Source organism: Dendrobates tinctorius, unplaced genomic scaffold (genome assembly GCF_039654945.1).
Source record: "Dendrobates tinctorius isolate UK_male_01 unplaced genomic scaffold, ASM3965494v1 ptg000396l, whole genome shotgun sequence".
NCBI lineage: Eukaryota > Metazoa > Chordata > Amphibia > Anura > Dendrobatidae > Dendrobates > Dendrobates tinctorius.
This window is the reverse complement of record NW_027362062.1, coordinates 3182311-3201775: the sequence shown is the minus strand read 5'-3', so window position 1 is coordinate 3201775 and position 19465 is coordinate 3182311. Positions and strand designations below refer to the sequence as shown.

The following is a 19465-nucleotide window of genomic DNA, read 5'->3' as shown; positions in this document are numbered from 1 at the left end:
GTAGGATCCTGTGAATCCGGACTGTTCACTTAGGAAGACCGCCATGTGCTTACCTTTTACAAAAGGCTGTCCTATGTATAGGAATATTTTCACTTCTGCTTCTTAAAAGAAAGTTCTGACTACCCAGACCGTGGTGATTGATGGGACTGAATTAACAAGGGTGTACATAAACTTTGACATTCCAGTCTCCTAGGCAATTGGCAATGTTATAGATGGAGAATCTGCTCGTCCCACTCTTCTCGAGCAGAGAGACACTGCAGCTGCATCCCCCTCCTCCATCCTCTCCTATTACAGACATGTTTTGGTGACATAGGAGGTTTCTGAAGGAGTGCTAGAGATGAAGAAGAGATGCTCCTTTTCTATTGTTATGTATTCGAGGCCCTGGCCCGGCGCACATAGCATTAGTCCATGGTTGCTGGACGAGAGCACTGCCACTGTCTTAATACTTGCGGCATCGTTTTTTTTTTTATATATATATATCTTCATTTACTATGCAAAATAGAATAGTCTAATATAATATATCTTGTAGGAAAACAGCCTGTTCACCTCTCACAATGCCCCCCTAAGGCTGATTCTATCCCCCATTTTCCCTTATACTTACATGACTGAGACTCATCAGAACAGTCTCCACAATTATTGATGCCATTACACTTCAAGTTACTGTAGATCCAAAACTGAGGATTTCCACATCGAAATATTAAATATCCAGGTAAATTATCAGGCAGGTTACCTACGGGACACAAAAGTCTCAGTCAAAATATTGGGGAATATAAAGTGAATCGTTCACCAAGTGATTACTACCACCTAATCTGACAGCTTAGCTTTTATCAAAACTGCAGCAAGCAGCCCAGTAAGTGACACATCACTGGAATCAGGGTCTCTGCCTCTACATCATGCTCCTCTCATCAGATGGGGTAGCCAAAAGGTGATAATGGATGACCGGCTCACTTTTTCTGCCTCACGCAAAGAATCACAACATTTTACTTTGCGAAGACGATAAAGCTGCCTATACACAAAAATATCTTGTTCAGCCGACTGCTCTTTCTCTTGATTTCCCCATACAGAATAACATTGGACCGAGTGTGAATGTATCTCCAATGGGGAGGAGAGTACACCGTCATCAGACACCTTTTGTAAAAACACAGGTATGGGCAAGACACGCCTGCTACTATACCGCATATACAAGTTGCAAATGCCCTTAAAATTGCTCTTAAAACAGCTTTAATTCATCAATTTGTACTAAATTAAAAAAAAGGGTTTTTTTTGTATAAAAGTGCCATTATTGCACAAGGTTAGGGCTACCCAAATAGTTACAATGGTGATGTGATGTTAAAGTCTATAGAAAACTCGCACTGAACTTTTTTTATTATTCATTTGCTTCTTAACTTTCCTGCTATTTTGCTGTTGTAGAAACTGTGTAACTGCTTCATGTAGCTGGTTGGTCTGCTGCTTCTGATATAGGCCTGGCAGCACACAATGCTTCAGGTTCTGTCAGTTCTACTCCTTAACTTTCATTGTTAGCTGGCCACACACTCTGCAGAGCTCTCTCTCCTGACTTTCTCCGACACATGAAATTATAAAACAGCCAAAAGGCATGTGTTTTCCATAGGCAGAGGGGAGGAAGCTGCTGACATAAACCTCCTGTTGGCAGTTCATCTCCCCTGAAAACAAAAAAGTCAGACATTTTGTATTTTAAAAACTCAAAACCTGGAATCAACTGATAGGGAAGAGTTGGGAGTCCCCCATATACAACAAATAGTCGACCAGTCGTGCTAAAATGGGGGGGAGGGGTCGAATCGCACAATTTGAGTATGTGTTACGATAGAACACGGGACGACGCAGCAGAAAGGAAAGACGGGTGGGAACTGTACAGGAAAAGAGAGATGGAAAAACTGTGCAGGAATGAAGCTGTGCTGATACATAAGAACTAGTGAAGACCTCGGCATCCTGAATGCACAGAATTCAAAAGAGAAGTCTAAAGCTAGTAGCATGTTGAAAACAGCACATCAGGAAAATAAAAATAAAATGTATCCTGAAACTTGGTGAAACTTTTTTGGTTAACTGAAGTTAATCTTTGCTAATACAAAAATGTGTCCATAGTCTTTACAGGATAGATGTCACTGGGCATCAATACAAAACTTAACTGACAATAGGCGATTTAAAAAAAAAACAAAACAAAAAGTTTTACTCACTGCACAGTGAAGTAGCTTCATCCTCCCCGTTGCCGCAGTCACTTGCAGAATTACAGACTGAAGATGGCAGCAGACATGTTATCCTGTCATCACATAGGAAACCGGTGATGTTATCTGATGTGACACAGGAGCGAGTTTCTGAAGATAGAAAGGGACCCAAGTATCAGTGTTCAGCACTCAGCCGTGATAGTGACTAGAAATACCAGGTAATGTTGTCACTACTCTGTTGTCGGCTGTCCCAGGACCAGAGGCTCCTTCCCTCTCCCTAACGCTAGGGGCGCCCTAGCTCGCCCTGTTCTCTGGACTACTTTTGATCGTGAACTCCTGAATCCGCCCTCAGAATGTACCCTTCATCCACCCAGGGAAGAGGGGAGTAGTAGTGTAGCGTAATACAGGGTTCCCCAACTCCAGTCCTCAGGGCCCACCAACAGATCATGTTTTCAGGATTTCCTTTGTATTGCACAGGTGATGCAATTATCACCTGAGCAATACTAAGGAAATCCTGAAAACATGATCTGTTGGTGGGACTTGAGGACTGGAGTTGGGGAACCCTGGCGTAATACACCAACCAGACTAACAAGGTAATGCGAACAAGGGTAACAATAAACAAACATACATAAACAGAGGTATGCACTGGGGAGTGTAGGATGGGGTTAAACCAAAGTAGGAGAAGAAAGGTTTTGAGTGTGTGACGATTCCCTAACAACAAGCACAGATAAATCCACCAAACACCTTCTCCAATAATAACCAACAACAACCTGCAGCCATGCAGCAGAAGCTAACTCTGACAACGAGTGCTAGCCAGGACCCAGATTATATAGGAGCAGGGAATGGCTTCCAGTGAACAGTTGAGAGCTTAATGCAGAAAAGCTTCCAGGAGCAGATTAACCCTTGCACTGCTAAAAGAAACCTGCATAATTTAATATGAAGGTTAAGTGCTGCTAATCATTGCAGGAGTAGGGGAAATCATATGCTGCGGTCTTCAGGCTCCTCTCTCTGTCACGGTAAACCCAAGACAAATTTCCGATAAAGTGTCTGCAGAATACTGTCACTGTATATAGCAGCCTGCAGTCTGTGAATTGGGTGCAGGTAATGTCACAAAGCTCAGCAGCACCAAATTAGAGATAATGTACCAGACACATACTGTACAGGACTGTGATGTCTAGTAAATTTCTAAATTTCCCATATGTTACCAGTCATTCTGCTCCTTGGACTGCACATATCACTTATTACCTGGGGTGCGAGCAGGGAGGGCAAGAAGAACGGCACACACTATGGCGGCAACAATGATCATCAGAATGATTAGTATCACAGCTATGATGCACACACATCTTCTGCTGCAGCCCCCACAACAATCTGGGAAACATAACGTGTTTTTTTTTTGTTAGTAAAAGACAAACATACTTCAAAGTAATGGCCAAAATGTGTATTTACCCTTCTCATCCTTTGAGAGCATTGACACTGTAGATCCCAATGATGAAGCGTCCATACTTCTCCGCTGCAAGAGTAAACATAGTATGAAAAACTGCTGGCATTTAAAGGACGTCGAGATCACACCGATAACGATCAACTCTCATAGGCCACGTTCACACGTTCAGTATTTGGTCAGTATTTTACATCAGTATTTGTAACCCAAAATCAGGAGTGGAGCAGTCAGAGGAAAAGTATAATAGAAACACATCACCACTTCTGTATTTATCACCCACTCCTGGATTTCCAAATACTGATGTAAAATACTGACCAAATCCTGAATGTATGAACATGGTCGTAGGGCTCGCTCACACGAGCGTATTACACGGCCGAGTGCTGTCTGATGTTTTATTGGATAGCAGTCGGCCCAATGTTATACTATGAGAAAGGGCAGATCTGCGCTTTTTTTTCTCATGCTAAATTCATCATGAGAAAACAATGGCTACATGCCGCGAGTGCATCAGATAATCAGATCTCATGAACCTATTCAAGTCTATGGGAGCGTGTGAAACATTGGACTGCGCTCAGATATTTGCTCCGAGTTTGGTCGGAGTGTCATCAGTTCTTCTCGTACGTGAACAAAAAAAAAAAGTTTCTCCACCATCTCCTATCTAATAGTTTGTGAAAATCGGGCCGTACTCGGATGGCATGTAAGTGCTGTATGATTTTTTTTTTTTTGCACCCATAGACTTGTAGTGACACACAGATCAAAATCAGACATGTCTTCGCGATTTTGCGTGCACCTCATGGTCCGTGAAAAATCACGGACGTGTGAATGACCCCTTTCACTATTATATGTACGAGTGCTGTCCATGAAAAACACCGATAGCACATGTACGCTGATGTCTGAATGAGGCCTTACAGACATATTGGTATTTTTCTGGTCAGGTGGGACTGACATTGTTTTGCAGAATTGTGCAGCCACATGCATTGTTGCAGATTCTCAGAAACATACTTCACTGCTGTATGCAATAATACATGGCGCCTCTGACACGGCGTTTCATCACAAATTACAGTCTACCTGTTGTGACCCGTCCTGCCGAGTCTCCATTTCACATCTCAGAAAGTAGTTAATTAGTATTTAGCCAAGACTAGGAGCCGTCATTGCTATTCATAGGGCTGTGCATGGAAAAATCCTTACAGAAGTAAGAATGGCACCTACAAGGGTCTTCCCTATGTGGCGGCACGGCTTATATCCTATGTTTATGCTTTGATTACTCTATAGGTGACGATCACACAAAAGAATAAAAATTGGAGAATTTGGTGAATTGTAATTTGGTGACTTGGCCCTCCAAGCCTTCCAGGTGGGCCAATGGATGTCAAAACCACTCAATTTCTTAAAAGTCTGCATATTACCTATTACTTAGTAGCCACAGTCACCGGTTGCATTTCAGCAGGCATCACCGGTGGCATTTCAGCAGGCATCACCGGTTGCATTTCGGCAGGCGTCACCGGTTGCATTTCGGCAGGCGTCACCAACAATAAGGAGAATTTGGGAGGTCACGTGTTCCTGACAGGTCAGAGAATACAATCAAGCTCTATCTGCAATCCGCTGCTGCTGCCAGTTACAAGTTCTAGCTGGACCACTGTCGGACCACCCTGTAGTTAGATGCTGCCCCAGTGCCCCGTTCTTGGCTTAGAGAAATAATATATAAAGGATTTAGTGGGAACTGCTGGAACAGAAGAGCGCTCAGAAGTCTGTAGAAGCAATGTTTATTTCACCGACACGTTTCAGCAGGGAACAGGTGTCTTCATTGGCCCATTTGTGGCACTTTTTTATTATTATTATTATTATTATTATTATATTATTATTATTTATTTATATAGTACCATTGATTCCATGGTGCTGTACATGAGAAGGGGTTACATACAAATTACAAATATCACCCTACAGTAAACAAACTAACAATGACAGACTGATACAGAGAGGACCCTGCCCTTTCGGACTTACAAGCTACAGGATGGTGGGGAAGGAGACAGTAGGTTGGTGGGTTGCAGCAGTTCCGGTGTTGGTTGAGGTGATATCACCGGTAGTGGTGAGAGAGAAGGAGGTAGCGGGGTCATTGCAGGCTGTAGGCTTTCTTGAAGAGGTGGGTTTTCAGGTTCCATCTGAAGGATCCAAATGTGGTTGATAGTCGGACTTGTTGAGGCAAAGAATTCCAGAGAAAAGGGGCAGTTCGGGAAAAGTGTTGGAGGCGGTTGGGTGAGGAGCGAATAAGTATGGAGGAGAGAAGGAGGTCTTGGGAGGACCGGAGATTACGTGAGGGAAGGTATCGGGAGATTAGTTCAGAGACATATGGAGGAGACAGGTATAGATGGCCTTGTAGGTCAGTATTAGTAATTTGAACTGGATACGCTGAGGGAATGGAAGCCAGTGAAGAGATTTGCAGAGGGAAGAAGCAGAGGAGTAGCGAGGAGAGAGATGAATTAGTCGGGCAGCAGAGTTAAGGATGGACTGGAGAGGTGCGAGGGTGTTGGCAAGGAGACCACAGAAAAGGATGTTGCAGTAGTCGAGGCGGGAGATGATGAGGGCATGCACAAGCATTTTAGTAGATTGAGGGTTCAGGAAAGGACGGATTCTGGAAATATTTTTGAGCTGGAGGCGACAGGAGGTGGAAAGAGCTTGGATGTGCGGTTTGAAAGACAGGGCAGAGTCAAAGGTTACTCAGAGGCAGCGGACTTCTGATACTGGGGAAAGCGTGAGGTCATTAATTGTTATAGCTAGGTCGGGTAAGGAAGATCTGTGAGATGGAGGAAAGATGATGAGTTCAGATTTGTCCACAATGAGCTTGAGGAAGCCAGAGGAGAAGAAGGAGGATATGGCTGATAGACACTCTGGGATTCTGGACAGCAGAGAGGTGACGTCTGGGCCAGAGAGGTAGATCTGAGTGTCATCAGCATAAAGGTGGTACTGGAATCTGTGGGACTTTATGAGTTGCCCCAGACCAAGTGTATAGATTGAGAAGAGTAGGGGTCCTAAAACAGACCCTTGGGGGACTCCAACAGAGAGAAGGTGGGATGAGGAGGTGGTGTGGGAGTGGGAGACGTTGAATGTGCAGTTGGAAAGGTATGAGGAGATCCAGGAGAGGGCGAGGTCTTTGATGCCGAAGGAGGAGAGGATCTGAACTAGGAGGCAGTGGTCACCCGTGTCGAATGCAGAGGACAGGTCTAGAAGCAGCAGTATAGAGTATTGTCCATTTGATTTGGCTGTAAGTAGGTCATTAGTTATTTTGGTCAGGGCTGTCTCAGTGGAGTGATGGGGGCGGAAACCAGATTGTAGATTGTCAAAGAGCAAGTTAGATGATAGGTGGGAGGAAAGTTCAGCGTGGACGTGCTGTTCCAGGAGTTTGGAAGCGAATGGGAGCAACGATATTGGGCGATAGCTGGACATAGCGGTTTGGTCGAGGGTTGACTTTTTAAGGATAGGCGTGATTTTGGCATGTTTGAAAGCAGAAGGGAAGGTACCGGACATTAGTGATAGGCTGAAGAGGTGGGTTATGGATGGGATAAGTGTGGTGGTGATGTTGGAGAGGAGGTGGGATGGGATGGGGTCGAGTGCACAGGTTGTGACGTGCGATTTGGAGAAGAGACGAATAAGCTGCCCTTCAGTGATGTTGGAGAGTGAGGTTGTGGGGTTTGGGTATTGGTCTGGTATACAATGGGGTTGTGGTGGTTGAGCGATGAAGACTTGCCTTGTTTGGTGAATCCTATTTTTGAAGTGTGTGACAAAGTCCTCGGCAGAGATGAGGGAGGTTGGAGGAGGCAGTGGTGGGTGGAGGAGGGAGTTAAAAGCTTTGAATAACTGTTTGGGATTGTAGGATAGGGAAGATACGAGGGTTGTGAAGTAGGCCTGTTTAGCAGAGGTGAGGGCAGATTTGAAATCGAGTGTTGCCTGTTTGAATGTGGTGAAGTCATCTTGCGAATTTGTTTTCTTCCAGCGCCGCTCTGCAGTCCTGGACACTTGCCGGAGCTTTGTAGTGGTGTTATTGTGCCAGGGTTGTCTGTTGATACGTTGCATTCTGCCATGAACGATAGGGGCAACCGCGTCAATAGCTGATGCGAGAATGGCATTGTAGAAAGCAGTGGCACTGTCTGTGTCGTGGAGTGAGGATATGGATCCCAGTGGTAGAATAGAGTCAGAGAGCGCGTGGGTGTCTAGGTGTGCAAGGTTTCTGCGGGGGTGCGCATGTTGCTGGACATGGGTGCCAGGTGAGGAGGACAGGGATGAGAAAGTGAGAAGATGGTGGCCAGATAGAGGGAGAGGGGAGGTGGTGAAGTTAGAAAGAGAGCAGAGACGGGTGAAGACCAGGTCTAATGTGTGTCCGTCTGTATGGGTGGCTGAGAAGCACCACTGAGTAAGTCCAAAGGATGAAGTAAGGGACAGGAGTTTGGAGGCTGCTGACTGAAGGGTATCAGTGGGGATGTTGAAGTCACCCATGATGATAGTGGGGGTGTCAGTTGAAAGAAAATGAAGAAGCCAGGTAGAGAATTGGTCAATGAAGGCAGTGGTCGGGCCTGGAGGTCGATATATGATGGCCACTTAGAGGTTGGAAGGAGAGTAGATGCGGACAAAGTGGACTTCAAAAGAGGGGAGGATTAGGGAGGGAAGAGGTGGGATTGGGTTGAAGGTGCAGTTGGAAGAAAGGAGAAGACCCACTCCCCCACCAAGTCTATTGCCAGGGCGAGGAGTGTGGGAGAAGTGGAGGCCGCTGTAACACAGCGCAGCAGGGGAGGCGGTGTCAGAGGGTGTCAGCCATGTTTCTGTGAGGCCGAGGAAGGCAAGATTGCGAGAGAGAAAGAGGTCATGAATCACATGGAGCTTATTGCAGATGGAGCGGGCATTCCAAAGTGCTCCCCAGAGAGGGAGCAAGGGGTTGGGTGTCAATGGCACAGGTTATAAGTAGGAAAGATTGCGGTAGTTCTTATTAGATAGGGAGCGGTAGGAAGGGGTAGTAATGGGGGGTATGAGCTGTGGGGGTCCAGGAATGGGAGATATGGAGATATGTCACCAGCAGTGAGGAGAAGCAGAGAAAGGGAGAGCAGATGGGATAAGGAGAGTGGGCAGCTTGTTTTATGTTTCATTCGGACTGATTTGAGGTTGAGGAGCAGTTCAGCAGAGGAGGTCAGGTGGGGAGGAAAGAGGGAAGGGGAGATGATTATTTGGTTAGAGGGTGCTGGGGTTTGGGGATAGCGAAGGAGAGTGAGGATTAAAGGAGCAAACACTGTGAGGGCATATGTAAACATGGTGAAGAAATAAGATAGGTTAAAAGAAAAGCCAAGTCCAAGTAACAAGAAGGGCTTACTCAGCAGACATACCCAAAAGAGACAGGTACATAGTGTGGGGTCCTGACTAACTGCCGTAGTAATAACTGCATCTTCACGATACTTATGCTGCAGGGAGACACGTGCCTGACCCGCACACGTGCCCCCCTAGGAGAAATCTGAATATATAGGACTGAGTAGAGGATCAGGTGAGAGGGATTGTGGGAACTGATTTGGAATAAATTACCAATTGCCTAGCACACCAGGGGATGTTAGACAATCAAAGGCACAGGGCCTGGCTACATCCATATGCTAGTAACACCTTACACCTGATAACATCTCTACTGGCCCCAACATGGCTATACAGCAGTAAAGGCCCTTTTACATTTAGCGATGCACCAGCGATCCGACGAGCGATCCGACCCGGTCAGGATCGCTGGTGCATCGCTAAATGATCGCTAGTGAGCTTTCATACAGAAAGATCTCACTGCGATGCAGCAGCGACGCAGCGCACGATACTCACCTTTCACACACAGCGATCCTGCGTCCTCCCGCCCGCGTCCAGCGTCGCTCGTCGTCACAGCAGGAAGCCCCAGCAGGAAGCTGACGACGAGAAATGGAGCCGGACATTCTCGCGCGATCAGCGATGAGCAGCGGGGGAGCCGGTCGTTGGTAAGTATCACACATAGCGATATCGCTAGCAATATCGCTATAACGTCACAAAATCGGTGACGTTTTAGCGATATTGCTAGCGATATTGCTTAGTGTAAAACCCCCTTAAGTATTGAGTTCAATGCAACAAATCAATTTAGCAAACATTCATTAGGCACTGTTATATACCATTAAATGAAATGTTGCACTAGATGACAGCAAACAGGGATTGTAGCAGTAGCAGAGATTGTACCATTAAATGAAATGTTGCACTAGATGACAGCACTTTTGGATTAGGGTCTGTTTACAAGGACCGATTGTTGGCACGATAGGACCGCCGATTGGTAAACTTTGCCGATCTTTCAAATACCTGTTTACACAAGCAGACAAAAAATAAACAGGCTGCCATAGTTTGCTGCAGCATGTGTCCTGTTTACACAGGATGATGCACCGCCAAGAATGATGATTTTTTTTTTTTTTTTTTAAATCATTCAGCCTCTGAACTGATCCACCCTGCATGTATTTCACTCCATTCAATGTTAGCAAGCAGCCTGAATGGTACAACTCCCCACCTCTGCCGGCTGTCTGTTCTGCTGCAATATATCCTAATAGTACAACTCCATACTTCTGCTTGCTGTCTGACATCTGCTGCCTTACCGTTTTGCAACATATTTTAATGTGCCTGCTAAATCTTTATGCAAATAAAGTCCGTGGAGCCTCATTTAAGAGTCTCAAACACGGGACTAGCCAGATCTTCCTCCAGGGAAGGACCCAGCCAAGGAGTGGCTCCTTTCGGAAACCACCATTACCACTATATTAAGTGGCCCTTTAAGTCAATAACTAGCTCTTTACGAGTTTACAGATATGACAAGGGAAATACCAAGGCCAGGTATCCATCCACAGACAGCTGTTTCGGGGTGTTGCCCCTCATCAGCGTTGAGTAGGATTCTGGCTAGGTGGGAGCAATGCTTAGTAGACCAACATCATGAAACAATCACTGACCTCAGGGAGACCAGTCAAAGAAAACACTGCGGCAGCCGGCAAAGGCGTTCAATCAGTGAAATCCTAGGTGCATTGCTCCCTGGGAAATACGAATATGCAAATAAAGTCCGTGGAGCCTCATTTAAGAGTCTCAAACACGGGAATAGCCAGATCTTGCTCCAGGGAAGGACCCAGCCAAGGAGTGGCTCCTTTCGGAAACCACCATTACCACCATATTAAGTGGCCCTTTAAGTCAATATCAAGCCCTTTACGAGTTTACAGATATGACAAGGGAAACACCAAGGCCAGGTATCCATCAGTGTGCCCCTCATCAGTGTGGAGTAGGATTCTGGCTTGGTGGGAGCAATGCCTAGTAGACCCACATCACGAAACAATCTAGTCCTGTGTCTGAGACTCTTAAATGAGGCTCCACAGACTTTATTTGCATATTTGTATTTCCCAGGAAGCAATGCACCTAGGATTTCACTGATTGAGCGCCTTTGCCGGCTGCCGCAGTGTTTTCTTTGACTGGTCTTCCTGAGGTCAGTGATTGTTTCGTGATGTTGGTCTACTAGGCATTGCTCCCACCTAGCCAGAATCCTACTCCACACTGATGAGGGGCAAAGTTTCCTGAATACCTTGAGTGCTGTCTCTTGGCCTTCCGGCATCGCCACTTCGGTGGCTTAAGCCGGTCGCTGCTTTTGGGAGATAGCCAGGAGGTTTCGGGGAGGAGATCCTTAGATTTGTGGACGATGGGAGTCCGACTTCAATTCTCTGGGACCGGTGATAGCCGGGTCAAAAATGGATTCAGGATTGACATCGCTGAAGATAAGAAGTTGCATTTTGCCCTGGGATATTTGGTCAACATGGTGTTTTATGACATCCTGAAGATTTGGAAGTCCGATATAATATGCCTGCAGGAGTTTAGGAGAGAAGGCAGGTATGTACTGGTGCTATCTTCTATAGCGGCTTGCCAGAATTTGTTTACTGTCCTGAAAAATGGAGTGGCAAATCCTTTGCTGAAAGGTCTTACCTTTACTGTGCTGTACTCTAAGGGAGATATCCCACTTGTAGTTTTCATGCACAGCCCTTTTGTTTCCCTGGAGGACATTGCTTTATTTTTGAAAAGACATTGCATTTATGTTCAGTACTCCCACATGGTCCTGAATGGCCTCGTCTGACAGGTAAGTAGAGACCCCCGACCCCTGCGATGTCGGTGGTGAGATCTGCCTGTGTGGCAGCTCACTAGCGATCACTTAGCGATGCACCAGCGATCCTGACCGCGTCATATCGCTGGTCGGGATCGCTGGTGCATCGCTAAGTGTGACAGTATCTTTACGCTGAGGTCTCAGGTGGGGCAGCTGCACCCCCTGCTGCTGTTGTGGACATTCCACAGGTTTCAGACCCGGATCTTATTGAGCAACCTGAAATCATGGATGCACATGAGGAGGCCCCGCCCCAAACGGAGTTTCCCAGCCAAGAGGTGGCAGTTTTGGAAGTTACTGATGTTGAATGTGAGCTCCCTCATTAGTCTGATATCTGTGGGGAGGGGGAGTTGGAAGGTACTCTTGGCAATACCTCCAGTGTATCTTGGTTTGCTACTGAGGAGGAGTTGGCCAGTTGTGGAGATCAAGGTGACTTCACTCTTGCGAGGTCCTATGAGGACGAGGAGCCTGGAACTTCCTGTAAGAAGCCCAGAACGGATTGGGCAGACCACGGTGAAGTTGGTTTAAGTCCAGTGAGTGAACGTAGTTACCCTCAGAATGTCTTCTCTCCTGACACCAATGCTTTTTTAGGCATTCCCGCAGACGTAAATAGATTCGAGAAGTTGCAGTTCCAAATGGAAGACGAAAATGGCTGAAGAGGAAGTTGCGTGTTTGTCGTCATGTAAATAACACAGTCATGTTATGGCTCCCCAAGCTGGTTGGGGCATTGCGTCCCTGAATCTCAGGCAAATTAGATCCAAATTCAGGAGGGCAATCGTTCTAGATTATATTAAACAGATGAATGCTCACATCTTTTGTCTTCAGGAATGTGGGATTGTGGACGCTCCAAGCGATAAGGACTGGCCTTACGGACAGCATGTATGGTCTGGCTCATGTGTTAATAGGAATGATGGTGTAGGGATATTAATGGGTAACAGGAAGATTAGTTTAGATAGCTGCACGGTGGTAGAGGTGGGTAGCTGTATAATTGCACATGTTAGCTATAGGGGGTGGCGGGCTAGAATTATTAATGTGTACTGTCCATCAGGACACGACAGGAAAAAGGAGCATCTAGCTCTTTTGGAAAAATTAAGTTTGTTTCTTCCGGGCAAAATGCCTACAGTTTTAGTTGGAGACTTTAATTGCACCGCAGAAGGGAATTGTGACAACTGGTAAAAAGTTATCCAATCTTATTTCTGATTTTTCCCTTCTAGATGCTGCTGCTCTGAAATTTGGCATCCCACCACCGCCAACATACCATGGCGATAGGGGTGGTATTGCATCCAGGATAGATAAAATGTTGTTTTCCAAAAATATGTTGTGTATGAATTTTGAACAAAATGCTGTACCTTTTTCTGATCATGAGTGTTTGAGAGGTGTGTTTAGTGCGATTGATGACCGTGTGTATGGGGGTGGGGTTTGGAAGCTGAATGTAAGATTGTTAGAAGATGAGGATGTGATGAATGAATTAAAAATAAAGTATAAAGAGTGGAGAGTATGTAAGAGGGATTTTGCGTGTGTACTGGAGTGGTAGGACTGGGTTAAGGTGTGTTGCAAAAAATTCTTCAAAAAGTGGGGCTATAAAAAAGCTGCTATTTATCGGAGTAGATTTAATGATTTAAACAGGCGCTTAGACTGGTTAAGGAAGTGTGGAGAAAGTGGGATGGATGTGTCTGATCTGCTGGCTGAGACAAAGAGTGAATTAAAGCGTGGTATGGATGAAAAAGGGAAAGAAATCATCTATCGCACCAATATAGAACATCTTGAGAAAGATGAAAAGAGCACGAGGTTCTTTTTTAAGAAAATGAATGGGAGAAAGGTTGATATGGATGAAATCCTGGATAGGAATGGTTTGTGTGTGTCAGGTGAGAATGTGATAAAGGAGGTGAATAGGTTCTATTGCAAGTTATATGATAAAAAATGGATTGATTCTGGTCTTGTTTCAGAAGTGCTGAATGAGTTAGAGAACAAGTTGGATAGTGGAGAATGTGATATTTTGAATGAGGACCTAATTATGGAAGAAGTAGAAAATGTGATGAAGAGTGCTAAAAAGAATAAGACTCCAGGTAAAGACGGATTGCCGGTAGAATTCTATGTGAAGGCGTGGGATTTTCTGGGTGCTGATTTGACTGAGATATGTAAGTATATATGTGGGAGAGTGGTAAGTTGTGTGAATCAATGAAAGAGGGGGTGGTTGTGCTTGTGCATAAGAAAGGTGAGAGAAAGTGTTTAGAGAATTGGAGACCTATAACATTGCTGAACGCAGATTACAAAATCTATAGCAAATTGTTGGCGAATCGTATGCATGAGGTGATTGGTAGTGTTGTGGATGAGGATCAAGTGTGTGCTGTGCCTGGAAGAAGTATGAGTGATAACTTATTGTTATTAAGGGATTTGATTGGAGACTGCATGGGAAGGAAACGGAAGTGTATGGTTCTGTCAATTGATTTTGAGAAAGCGTTTGATAGGGTCTCGCATGTGTTTTTGTTTAAAGTTCTGGAGAGAATGGGATTTCCTCAAAAATTTGTGAATGGGATAATGTCTTTGTATGATTGTGTGTCAAGTGAGTTTCTTGTTAATGGGTGGTTGAGTGAGAAAGTGAATATTAAGTCTGGTGTAAGGCAGGGGTGTCCCATGTCCCCTGTCTTGTTTGTATGTGTGATTGAACCTCTGTTGTGCTTGGTGAGACGTGATAAAATTATGCGAGGTTTGTTGGTACCTGGGCAGGGCCGGACTGGGACTAAAATTCAGCCCTGGCATTTGAAGTTACACAGGGCCACTAGTCACATGGTGACTATATAATATCTTTGTACACTTGTAGTTTACAAGAAGTGAGAGGAGATTAACACGACTATATAACATGTCACAGCTGTGCCCAGTATTTCAGCTCCGTCCTATTTATTGCTTTTAGGTACAGTACTCCTCCCAAATCTCTGTCCCCTTTTGTATGCATGATTACAGAATTCCTGGCAGAACTGCTCTCTATTGGGCAACCAGACCCCCTGGTCATAGCCGCCCCTATCATACCTCCCAACTTTTGAAGAAGGGAAAGATGGACAAAGACTGCGGCGCGCATAGCGCGCCGCTGCAAATTTTGGCCACGCCCAGCCACACCCATTTCACAACTAGTCACACCCATGTCCACACCTAATTGCACCCATTTAGCACTGCTGATCACACTGACTGGTACTGAGGGCACAGTGGCTGGCATTATGGGCACACTGACTGGCACTAAGGAAGAGAGAAAACAGAGAGAGAGAGAAAAAAGAAAACAGAGAGAGCGAGAAAGAAAGGGGAAAGAAAGAACAGTGAGAGACAAAGAAAGAACAGTGAGAGACAGAGAAAGAACAGAGAGAGAAAGAAAGAGGGGAAAGAAAGAAAGAACAGACAGAGAGAGACAGAGAAAGAACAGAGAGAGAAAGAAAGAAGTAAAGAAAAGAAAGAAAGAACAGAGAGAAAGAGAGGAAAGAAAAAGAAAGAAAGAGGGGAAGAAAGAACAGAGAGAGAAAAAAGAAAGATTAGAGAGAGAAAGAAAGAACAGAGAGAGAAAGAACAGAGAGAGAAAGAAAATGAGGGAAAGACAGAACAGAGAATGAAAGAACAGAGAAAGAAAGAAAAAGAGAGAAAGAAATAAAGAAAGATTCTACAAAGATACTATAGCAGCCCGGCTCCCATTGTAGTGCCCACCTGAGCCTCCCGGTGCAGGACCTATCATGATCCGCTCACATGGCCGGCATCCCCGATTCCAAGGCGATCCTGCTGTCTGCGCTGTCGGAGGAGGACACGGTGATGGATCTGAAGCATTCCTGGTTCCGTCACAATCTCCTCAAGAAATTCTCATTTCCGGTCAGCTTCCAGCACATCATTTCAGGTGGAACGTCATGTGTGTGTTTTAAAATGCTCCTCGGGGCTCCGCCGTGTACTCCTGTGTCCGTGGGAAAAGCCCGCTTTGTATGCTTTGTACACACTTGGCTCCGCTCCGTACATCCCGTACACATATGGCTCCACTCCATACACACGGCTCCACCTCGTACATGCGTGGCTCCTCTCCGTACACCTCGTACACGCGCGGCTCCGTTCCGTACACCTCGTACACGCGCGGCTTCGCTCCGTACACCTCGTACACACGGCTCCTCTCCGTACACCTCGTACACACGGCTCCGCTCCGTACACCTCGTACACACGGCTCCACCTCGTACACACACACGGCTCCGCTCCGTACACCTCATACACACGGCTCCTCTCCGTACACCTCGTACACACACGGCTCCACCTCGTACACACACACGGCTCCGCTCCGTACATCTCGTACACACGGCTCCTCTCCGTACACCTCGTACACGCGCGGCTCCTCTCCGTACACCTCGTACACGCGCGGCTCCTCTCCGTACACCTCGTACACGCGCGGCTCCTCTCCGTACACCTCGTACACGCGCGGCTCCTCTCCGTACACCTCGTACACGCGCGGCTCCTCTCCGTACACCTCGTATACACGGCTCCTCTCCGTACACCTCGTACACACGGCTCCTCTCCGTACACACACACGGCTCCGCCTCGTACACACACACGGCTCCTCTCCGTACACCTCGTACACGCGCGGCTCCTCTCCGTACACCTCGTACACGCGCGGCTCCTCTCCGTACACCTCGTACACACGGCTCCTCTCCGTACACCTCGTACACACACACGGCTCCGCTCCGTACACCTCGTAAACACGGCTCCTCTCCGTACACCTCGTACACACGGCTCCTCTCCGTACACCTCGTACACACGGCTCCTCTCCGTACACACGGCTCCTCTCCGTACACCTCGTACACACACACGGCTCCGCTCCGTACACCTCGTACACGCGCGGCTCCTCTCCGTACACCTCGTACACGCGCGGCTCCTCTCCGTACACCTCGTACACACGGCTCCTCTCCGTACACCTCGTACACACACACGGCTCCGCTCCGTACACCTCGTAAACACGGCTCCTCTCCGTACACCTCGTACACACGGCTCCTCTCCGTACACCTCGTACACACGGCTCCACCTCGCACACACACACGGCTCCGCTCCGTACACCTCATACACACGGCTCCTCTCCGTACACCTCGTACACACACGGCTCCACCTCGTACACACACACGGCTCCGCTCCGTACATCTCGTACACACGGCTCCTCTCCGTACACCTCGTACACGCGCGGCTCCTCTCCGTACACCTCGTACACGCGCGGCTCCTCTCCGTACACCTCGTACACGCGCGGCTCCTCTCCGTACACCTCGTACACGCGCGGCTCCTCTCCGTACACCTCGTACACGCGCGGCTCCTCTCCGTACACCTCGTACACGCGCGGCTCCTCTCCGTACACCTCGTACACGCGCGGCTCCTCTCCGTACACCTCGTACACGCGCGGCTCCGCTCCGTACATCTCGTACACACACGGCTCCGCTCCGTACACCTCGTACACACACACGGCTCCGCTCCGTACACCTCGTACACACGGCTCCTCTCCGTACACCTCGTACACACACGGCTCCACCTCGTACACACACACGGCTCCGCTCCGTACATCTCGTACACACGGCTCCTCTCCGTACACCTCGTACACACGGCTCCTCTCCGTACACCTCGTACACGCGCGGCTCCTCTCCGTACACCTCGTACACACTGCTCCGCTCCGTACACCTCGTACACTCACGGCTCCTCTCCGTACACCTCGTACACTCACGGCTCCTCTCCGTACACCTCGTACACTCACGGCTCCTCTCCGTACACCTCGTACACACACGGCTCCGCTCCGTACACACACGGCTCCGCTCCGTACACCTCGTACACACGGCTCCTCTCCGTACACCTCGTACACGCGCGGCTCCTCTCCGTACACCTCGTACACGCGCGGCTCCTCTCCGTACACCTCGTACACGCGCGGCTCCTCTTCGTACACGTGCGGCTCTGCTCCGTACACCTCGTACACACTGCTCCGCTCCGTACACCTCGTACACTCACGGCTCCGCTCCGTACACCTCATACACTCACGGCTCCGCTCCGTACACCTCGTACACTCACGGCTCCGCTCCGTACACCTCGTACACACACAGCTCTGCTACATCCACACTGTAAATCCTGACCCCACACATACTTACCTCAACCAGCACCATGACAACAGCAAAGCAGAGTCTTGCAGACGGTAGAGGCAAGGCTGAGCGCACAGGACCTGTGATGAGGTCACAGGAGGGATGGAGTCAGGGGTGACATGATCGGGGGTCTGGACAAAGGCTCCTGCTGATCATGTGACCCCCTGACTCCTCCCCTCCTGTGACCTCATCACAGGTCCTGCGAACAGAGCGAGCAGGCAAGCGAGTGCGACGCTGTGAGTGACTGGGGGAAGGGGGTCTCATGCTAAGGCGAGGATGGGGTGCGGGCGGGGGGGGCTTATCTCCCTGCAGTGCGGGAGGAACTTGAAACTATCGTGCCCGCAGAGGGCCGGCGGCAGGAGCAACAGAGGCCGCAGCAGCTGGCAAGCGGCCAGATGATCGGGCGCTGCAGCCCGCGGCCCACGTGACAGCGGCCCAGCGGGAAAATGCCCGGTTACTTATATTGCCAATCTGGGCCTGTACCTGGGAGTGGTGGGAAGCATGTGAAAGTTCTTGGATATATGGATGATGTTGTGGCTGTGAGTGAAAGTGTTGCGTCTATGAGTAGGGTTAAGTTGCTTCTGGAGTTTTTCTGTGGTGCATCTGGCTTTAGAGTGAATTGAAATAAATGTAGTTTTAAATGTTTTGGGGATGACAGGGTTAAAATGGAGGGGATAAAGTGTGAGGAGGGTGCTATCAAAGTGCTGGGAGTATTATTTAATAAGGACTTGGAAGGTAAGGAGAGCTGGGAGGAGTGTGGATTGCGCATAGAGCGTAAGTTAAATGTTTGGCGACTGAGAGACTTGACCTTGAGTGGTAAGATTTTGGTTATAAAAGCGGTGATTCTTCCGATTTTGCTTTTTATTGCAACAGTGTTTCCACCATCATGTAGGAAAATAAAAAGAGTGGAAAAGTTAGTTTTTACTTTTTTCTGGAGCAGTAAAATAGAGAAACTTAAGAGAGAAAGTCTTTTCAAGGCGAGTCACCATGGTGGCATGGCCTTTCCAAACATTGAGATTTTTCTGGGGCTTCAGTATATCAAAACTGTTGTTATTTTGCTGAATAAAGGAAATAAGGGAGCGTATATGGCAAGTTATTCTGCTGGTTGGATGTTATATGGCTTATGTTGGAGAAAGAGGGATGCTAGAGTGCCTGTTGCTTTCAAGTGTCCGGTCTGGTATGAGGTGATTGAAAAGTTTGTGAGGAAGCATGATTTACTGAGTGTACCGATGAATGGCTAAGAATGTGATGAAAATAATACGTAAGAACGATGTGGAATGTAATATTGTGGGGCCGAGAGGTAATGAAGTTTCGGTTGCATAGAAGAGTTTGGGAACGCACGGGATGTCTAATAGACAAAGGGATATTGTATGGATGTCCTTGCACAATATTTTGCCTGTGCGACAGGTTCAGAAGAGAAGAGGTCTGACCAGAACGGATGTGTGCCCGAGGGCAGGATGTGGTGGATGTGAGACTGTGTGGCATACTATGTGGGACTGTGATTACGCATGCAGTGTGTGGAAGCGTGTAGGTGGGTTGTGTAAGGAATTAGCGGGTGTGAGTTTTATTGACTGGCGTCTTG

At 47.5% G+C, this 19465-nt stretch overlaps 1 protein-coding gene across 3 annotated transcripts in view; it reads right to left on the bottom strand.

Moving 5' to 3' along the window:
- Positions 1–19465, bottom strand: part of LDLRAD1 (low density lipoprotein receptor class A domain containing 1) — a 32338-nt gene that overhangs the window by 977 nt on the left and 11896 nt on the right. For 2 of the 3 annotated variants that reach the window (XM_073563635.1, XM_073563636.1), the window contains exons 2-5: positions 3627–3690; positions 3426–3548; positions 2193–2330; positions 602–730 (exon numbers count right to left, since the gene is read on the bottom strand). In XM_073563635.1, coding sequence (XP_073419736.1) covers positions 602–730; positions 2193–2330; positions 3426–3548; positions 3627–3690 — 454 coding nt within the window. The remainder of the gene's footprint in view (positions 1–601; positions 731–2192; positions 2331–3425; positions 3549–3626; positions 3691–19465) is intronic. The other variant, XM_073563638.1, reaches the window with a different exon arrangement.